Source organism: Brassica napus, chromosome A2 (assembly GCF_020379485.1).
Source record: "Brassica napus cultivar Da-Ae chromosome A2, Da-Ae, whole genome shotgun sequence".
NCBI classification, from domain to species: domain Eukaryota; kingdom Viridiplantae; phylum Streptophyta; class Magnoliopsida; order Brassicales; family Brassicaceae; genus Brassica; species Brassica napus.
In genome coordinates this window covers 28,801,096-28,809,480 of record NC_063435.1, presented here as the reverse complement: position 1 = coordinate 28,809,480, position 8,385 = coordinate 28,801,096, and the positions used below count along the sequence as shown (strand labels likewise).

The 8,385-nt window shown below is 30.5% G+C and overlaps 1 protein-coding gene across 2 annotated transcripts; it reads right to left on the bottom strand.

Moving 5' to 3' along the window:
• Positions 1-987: 987 nt before the first annotated feature.
• LOC106382915 (amino acid permease 4) lies at positions 988-3,448 on the bottom strand. 2 transcript variants are annotated; one of them, XM_048743695.1, is made up of 6 exons: positions 3,295-3,448; positions 3,111-3,171; positions 2,789-3,022; positions 2,615-2,708; positions 2,316-2,530; positions 988-2,004 (listed from the first exon to the last, which is right to left on the bottom strand). In XM_048743695.1, exons 2-6 carry the CDS (start codon positions 3,169-3,171, stop codon positions 1,208-1,210), a joined length of 1,401 nt encoding a protein of 466 aa, XP_048599652.1. In that variant the 5' UTR covers positions 3,295-3,448; the 3' UTR covers positions 988-1,207.
• Between the last annotated feature and the right edge of the window lie 4,937 nt (positions 3,449-8,385).

The window sequence follows — 8,385 nt, the reverse complement described above, 5'->3', positions numbered from 1 at the left end:
ATAAGCCAAATCTTATATGTTCATATTTCTCAACAAGATAACTTCTTATAGTATGTTTTTTTGTCTGACAGATCCTATTTATCACAGTTTATTAAAACATTATCTAGCAGATGATAGTGTTCCATTGATTTTTGGAATATTTAGAAAACTAATATGAAAATGTAGGAAATTCATCGATTCTTCTGGAATATTAAATTTTATTGACTCTCTATGGTTGTTGCCTTTGATGACCACTGAAAGTATACAATTTAAAAGATGACAGCTGACAATTTATAAATCAATATCAAACTAAATAAAACTTTGTTAATAAAGAATCTCTAAATAACTGTGAAATTAAAATATCTTTGCGTTCTAATTTACAATTTTCGGCTAGGTTTTAGCCTTTTAGGCACACTTGCCACTTGCATACAATGCATGTTTCACGTTCCATGTTCTATACACTTACGTACACACACATGCATGTTATCAACAATCCGAAAGTTAGATCGTATCTAATCTAATAATATTCATTTTTGGACCAAGGTCCGGAAATTAATAATATGTAATTATATCCGTTAAACCTACTTGGCTATATAATATTCTAGTGGTAATGGATCGTTGAACATTTTCTATTTGGGGCGATTCTCTTCAAAGCTAAACCACCAAATTGCTCTTTTAAGTGTTTCTCTTTATGTGTCGGGTTACTTTCTCAGTTATTCGAAATTGACATGTCACTTAGATTCGATGCCATGTTACTACCTTCTTTTGTTAGTTCCATGTCACATCTTGTAAACTTTCTGAAAGATTCTTCGTGTCTCCTCCGCGAGTTTCCATTCCCCCATTATTTGGAAATTTATTTAAAAATGAACGTTTTACCTCTAAAATATCACCGGCATATGAATAATAATTATGATGTCTATTTATATGTATCTTGTTCAAGTTTAATATTTTCTTTTTTTAAACAAGTTTAAAATTTCTATCATTTATTTGATAAATAAAGCTCTGTTGTTTATAAAGTCTCACTAACAACAATTCAAACTAACAAACTTTTAGTAAACAACACATCGATTATAAATTCACAATATATGATAAAATATGAATAACGCAAGATAGAATTACACGAAAACGAAGAAGCTTATACATTATTCACATTTCACCAAATGAAATATATGAATTTTAGCCATTGTCTATTGTTTGTTTCTTTTCTTCCTCATCATCAGGGTTTTGTTTAGTAAGTAGTCTTGAACGGCTTGTAAACCTTAAGGTCAAGCATTACTCCAGCCACCGAGCCAACTCCGGCGACCACCGTAATCACTAAACATCCACCGCTCAACATTTTCAAACAAACCCACTTCATACTCCACTTCTCAACTTTCCTCTGCTTTATATACATCTCCACCGGAAAATAAACAGTCAAAGGCCAAAACCCTAACGCTCCCAAGATCCCCACGACGTCGTTAAAGAACGGCATAAGCATCGATATCACGGTGGTCAAAACCACAAAACATGACCGGAACACTGCTCTGAAAACGTTGACTTTATACGGTGCCCTAACTCCAGGGATCCTGATTTCAAATTCCTTGGAGACCAAGTCACTATCAGGAAACCTAGCCGCGGCTTGTTTATCCACAAACGCGAAGATTGGCTGAGCAAAGACTTGGTAAGCTCCTACAAGGTGGATAACAATAGCGACGTTGGCCACGTCGAGGAGCCAAAACGGGTTGTAGAAACCGAAACCGGTTAAGAGGTTTCCTGGTGCTGCGTCTCCAAAAGCAGCGTAGCCCATGCAACCACATAGCATGTAAAACGTCGTCGTGACGGCTATGCTTATTCTTGTCGCTTGCTTCATCGTTTTTGATTCTGCTGGTGGAGATCTTACAGTGTCTTGAATCTCGATTAGGACAACGGAGTATGAATAAGCAAAGGCAATATCTCCAAGTGCTTGGAAGGTTCTCCATATCTTTTGGGTTTGAGTCACTGTTCCTATGCTTATGCCAGTGAGACTTCCCTTGAATACTCCATTAGCTGAAACCAATAAGAGTTAGTTAGGAACAAACACTCTATTTTACTTGTCTAAGAATCTTTCTGAAGTTGCTCCCTCAGTTTCAAAATTTGTTTTAAAGTTTTAAGTTTGTGTGTAAGAGAACAAAAAATGTGGTTTTATTTTTTTAAGACAAATTTTAAATAAAATTCTGTATGTAACCTCACTATTTTAAAATGTAATAAAATAGATAGAAAAAACTGCTACTAGTATAAAGGATAAAAAATTAAATAGTTTTTAATTTATGTAAAAGTGTCCAAAATGACATTTTTGTGAAACATATATTTTTATGTACCTGCGACCTGAATGATTCCGAGAGCTAAACCTATTGCAGAATATGTGAAGGACATGATGGCAGCAACTATGGAGAGCCACCAAATCTGGTCAAAGTCTTTGATCTGAGAGAGCAAGATCTCTGTAACACCAAACATGATCATATAGGGATTGCTTGACATGTGACATGGGTTCTTCCCTCCGCTCTCGTGGAAGCAGTTCGATCTCTTAATTGCCCTGAAAGCTTAAACCAAATTAAAAGGGGGTTTGTCTCATTATTTAGTAGCTAAGGAAACTTCTTGCTGAGAAAGTGAGACTCACATCATGCTTATAGATGCTGCAATTGTGTAACCGACTGTGATTCCAAAAAGATTCAAGAACTGAATCAGACCACAAATCTTGAACCTAAACCCACCTGTCAGAACACAGAACCAGACAGTGTAAAGCATCACAAAACATATTAAGTAAAACTAATATAAGTTTAATTAACAGTACCGAGGATTGATTGGACAGCATCCATGTAAGTGTAGTTTCTCTTTCCGGAAACAGGGTCACCAGTTCTGTAGCAGTCACTGAGAAGAGTGGAAGAGAAGTAAGTGACGAAAGAGAACAAGAACATCACTGCAGGTCCAGCGATCCAACCGAGTTGGCCTATGGCCCATGCTAGAGATAGAACACCAGATCCTATCACAGCAGTTATAATATGCGCACTTGCGGTCCAAACCGTCCCTGAAAACAAAAACAAAACAAAAAAAATATGAACATCTCTCGTCGGACTCTTGATGATTTCTAAACTTGAAGTTTAAGTTAACTATACCTGATCTCTTAAGCCTTCCATCATCATCAAAACATTTGAAAGCTGGCCGAGAAACATCCATCTAGGGCTTAGTAAGACATCAAAGTTGTGAGGAATTACTATTAGTTCACAATACTGTTTTAACTTATAATTAACGATTTTGGCGGTAAAATATAAAATATATATTTAAGAGAGAGTAGTTTACCTCTGCTTATTGAGCCTTAAGAGAATAAGCTGTAGACAAAAGCTATATATGCACAAAACTAAACTCGAAGAAACTAAATAAAAAGTGGACAAAGAAATAAATGCAAAAGGCAATGGGTGGTGAGAGCAATACTGCTGCTGCATGTTGTTTGTTTTGGGTCTGGTCATCTTATATAAGCCATCATAAGTGGAGAAGAGAATCTTATTTTCTTATAAAAACAATAATTGTTATTTACAGGTAAGATATATGAAATTTGGCCACATGAGCCTTACACATTTGTACAAATCTCTATATAATAATAATATGCGTCTCACTTAGGGTATCCAGTATATATCTATATATATATATATAACATACATTTTAATTCGATACTACATATCAAGTTTTTGATTCTTAAAAAAGAAAAAAAAGTTTTTGATTCTTTGAATGAAATTATTACTCAATAAAATAGATATATTTTGAGTATATAAGTACTCGAGTATTCTTATAAGCGAGTATGTACATGTCCATGAATCTCACGATGCTATAACTTTTGAGGTAAATGAATCTGCAGTACTCGAGTCGAGATGTGGAAATGGAACACGGAAACTGACAAAAACTACCCATAGATTATCTTCAACATACATTATCAATGTTTCAAAAACATTGCATGTGTCGGACAATATGGATAAAAAACTTTCCGAAAGTATTGATATTTAGTTTTATTCTCCTATCTCTCATGGTATAAAATAACACAATCCTATTGGTTGGTGAACCTAAAGGTTCGGGGGTGAACCCAAGAATAAGTCTTATTATACGACTTATTCTTGGGTTCACCCCCTAGAGTGAACCTTTAGGTTCACCAACCAATAGGATTGTGTTATTTTATATTTGAAATCTTTTAAAAAAGAAAACAAAATATTTTCTCAAGCTATAAATTATATTATATTTTTAAAATAGAAAGGTAAAAATAAATAAATTAAAAAATAGTAATTAAAAAAATATATTTTTAACGTCTTCAACAAAATACTAAACCCTAAATCCTAATCTCTAATTCCTAAACCCTAAATCCTAAACCCTTGGATAAAGCTTAAATCCTTGGATAAATCCTAAACTTCGAATCAAAAACACTAAACACTCAAGGGTTTAGGGTTTATGGTTTTAAGATTTAGTGTTTTTGATTTAGAGTATGAATTATCTAAGGGTTTAGAGTTTGCCCAAGGGTTTATAGGGTTTATGATTTAGGGTTTAGGGATTAGGATTTAGGGTTTAGTGTTTTGCTGATGACGATAAATTTTTTTTTTAATTCGTTTTTCTCTAACTACTATTTTTTTCTAATTTTTTAACCTTTTTTATTTTAAAAACATAATATATCTTGACAATATTTTGTTTCCTTTTCTAAAAAATATCGGATTTGAAATAATGAAATCCTATTGGTTGGTGAACCTAGAGGTTCACCCTATAATAACTCGTATAATAACGTGTACTCTTCTTTTCAAGTGCTTTCATTCTTTTCTCATCCATAATTGCAAAGTTCATGCCACGGCTAAATAGATCAAAACATTAGTGATTCTCTTAATTCGAAAACTGGATCGAAACTTCGAATACTTCAGTTTATTCATTATATGGAGATCCTAAACTTATAATAGGTCGAGTTGATATGTATTGTCTTCGAGTTGATATAGCATTAGCTAGGAACAAGTACATACAGAAACATCAAAAGGAATAATATTTACCTTTTTGGCTTGGATGTACAGAATGTATGTATATATAAATATTTCAACTTGGAGATTTTTAAGAATTATTGTTTCCTCCATTCTTTAGTGAAAGATACGTAAAAAGAGAGAATCGAATGCTATATAGTGTTTACGCTCCATACCTTCATATTTTATTAATAATTAATAATACTCATTCTTACTTCAAATGCTTCCGAGCCCTAGGCTATATTAAAAATTATTTGATATTTATATACTAGAGCGTATGCTAAGTTTAGTTTTTTGTAATTTTATTTTATTATTAGCATAGGAATGTGTTTCAAAAAAAATAATTAACATAAGGAATAGCCGAACAAGTGCTGCATCAGCACATTATAAATCTTGTTATATTGTTTTATGCTTCTCGATTTCAAACTAACATGGGCTGAAATTTCTTCGAACATGTATCGAATATAGTTGTACAAAAAACTAAAATTGATAGGGTTCATACAAAAACTAAATTATGCAATTTTCGAAGAATAGTCCTTAAGGTGAAACTAAACTTTGTACTATAGCTAATTTGAACGGATGGATCCACAACATGAACAAAAAAAGAGATCCCGTTTTGATTTCGGTAAGTTTTTTTATCTAGTTGTAATATACTATTTGGCATGACCGCATGAAGATTAAATGTTTTGATTTCGTTAACATTTTATGTATTCGTAACCAATAATATTTCCGTTTGCTAGTTCTATCAGTTCAAGTTCCAAAAGGTTAATTGTTATTTTTAGAATTCAGGCCAAAAAAATATTGGTTTAAACAAACAAACTAAAGCGAAAATGTATGATCATAAGAGAATCGAATTTCCATGCAACTATGCAAGTGTTATTATCTAGCATAGTATCTTTGAACACTTTCAAAAACTCCTTTTGAATTCCAAGATTCTTTTTTATTAATTAACTTATTATATTCATTACACTTAAATTCTGAAAAATGGTTTATAAATCACTCTATGTATAAGGGTAAACTTTACACACTCAAGTCTCTAATACTGTAAACAGTACAAATTACGTCAAAATTGTCTGAAAAAAGATGGAGAAAATCAAATCAAGCCTACAGAATCTGATTGATTTTTCATTATTATTTTTGAAACTGACTTGTGCAAATAACTTTTATTACTCATGACTTCAAAACCGCGTTCGTTACTTATCACATCTTTATTATTATTTCTAATCTTCTAACTATTGAAAGTCTGATTCGTAATGCTAGAATGTTCATGGATTAGTTAGGTGAAAAGTAAAGTGATCTAAGAATAATTTTGCAGAGATGAAAGATAAGATTGTTTACAAGTAGATATTTTTAGCAAATATAATTCATTATGATTATGGTCTACCGTCGTATCCTACCCAACATATGACAATATGTTCTATACACGGTGTATATAGCGGTGTAAAAACATAACCAACCGTATATAAAATTCAAATTTCATATCTAATCTATATTTTCATATTTTGTTATGCGAAAGTCAAATATTTCCGTTGAATTAAAAATGTATGTTACTCTGCCGTTAAGTTTTTAGAGGATGTGTATTAAAAACATTCAATATAAATAATATTTTTGGCTTAGAAGTACCGTGGATTTAGCTGGCTTAGGTCTTTATTGGCAGAGCAGATGATAAAACAGTAATAGTATTCTATAGAAACATAATGTTACAGAAATTGTATGCATTTTCTAATTTATTTAATATAATGATTGGTAAAACAGTATGATCATGCTATTTAAAATTATTATAAAAATTGGTATATAATATATAATATATTTATTTTTAATGAATATATATTAATATATAAAATTAAAAAAGTTAGAAAAATAATTTATTTTATTTAATAATTTCTAAATTATTTTTGTATCAAAAAATATGATTTAAAAATAAATTTTACAATTAAAATATCTATTTTTTAAAATAATATATCATATTTAAAATATAATATAATTTTGGTAACATATCCATGTCATTTGATGAAGGTCAAAGAGGTTTAAAATCTTTGTTGTCTCTGTTTTTCTAGAAAATAGTGTGGTTAGTTCACCAATTTATGGAGTATTATGAAGTTTTACTATACTAAATGACAAAAAACTAAAACGATGCCCATGTACCATGGAAGAGAGTTCAATATACATTAATACAAATATATAATATGTTTATAAATTTTAAAATAACACTAAAGATCATAGGCTTCAGTATATAAAATATTTACCAAAAAATTCAATATTTTCGTAGAGGTCAGTTAACACATAGATTTTGAGAAATATTAAAAAATATGAAAATATTGTTTTAATGCATAGTTGCATCCTTCACAAACATATGATGAATGTCAAAGAGGTTTGAAACTTTTGTTATCTCCAATTCTCTAGAAAATAGCGATTTTATAGTGGTTAGTCCACCAATTTTAGGGAGTATTATGAAGTTTTACTAAATTAATTGACAAAAAAACTATGCTCATGTACCATGAAACAGAGTTTGATATACATTAATACAAATTTAAAATGTGTTTAGAAATTTTAAAATAACACTAAATATAATAGGCTTCAGTATATAGAACATTTACAGAAAAAATTCATTTTTTCGTAGGGCTTTAACACATAGATTTTGAGAAAAATTCAAAAAATACGAAAATATTTTTTAATGCATAATTGCATCCATCACTAACATATGATGAAAGTCAAAGAAGTTTGGAACTATTGTTGTCTCTATTTCTCTAGAAAATAACGATTTTATAGTGGTTAGTCCACCAATTTAGAGAGTATTATGAAGTTTTACTAAATTTATCGAAAACAAATTAAAAGGATTTCCATGTAGCATGTAAGAGAGTTTAATATACATTAATACAAATGTAGAGTGTGTTTAGAAATTTTAAAACAACACTAAAGATCATAAGCTTCAGTATATAGAACATTTACCGAAACACATAGATTTTGAGAAAAATTCAAAAAATATGAAAGTTATGGTTTAATGCATAATTGCATCCTTCACTAACATATGATGAAGGTCAAAGAGGTTTGAAACTTTTGTTGTTTCCGTTTCTCTAGGAAATAGCGATTTTATAAGTGTTAGTCCATCAATTTAGGGCGTATTATGAAGTTTTACTAAATTAATTGACAAAAACTTAAAACGATTCCCATCTACCATGGAATAGAGTTTAATATACATTAATACAAATGTAGAATGTGTTTAGAAATTTTGAAACAACACTATAGATCATAGGCTTCAGTATATAGAACATTTACTGAAAAACTCAATATTTTCGTAGGGGTTAACACATAGATTTTGAGAAAAATTCAAAAATAGGCGGAACCGATCTACTAATTCTTTGATTCCAGTTAGTATGAAAATTATGTTTTAATGCATAGTTGCATCATT

Bases quoted from the DNA above. Each gene is read 5' to 3' on its own strand.
- LOC106382915 (XM_048743695.1), bottom strand. From the start codon at position 3,171: ATGGATGTTTCTCGGCCAGCTTTCAAATGTTTTGATGATGATGGAAGG. The intron at 2,531-2,614 runs GTGAGTCTCACT...TTAAGCTTTCAG, and splicing joins GCAGCATCTATAAGCATGAT to GGCAATTAAGAGATCGAACT. The intron at 2,005-2,315 runs GTACATAAAAAT...TATTGGTTTCAG, and splicing joins CGGAATCATTCAGGTCGCAG to CTAATGGAGTATTCAAGGGA.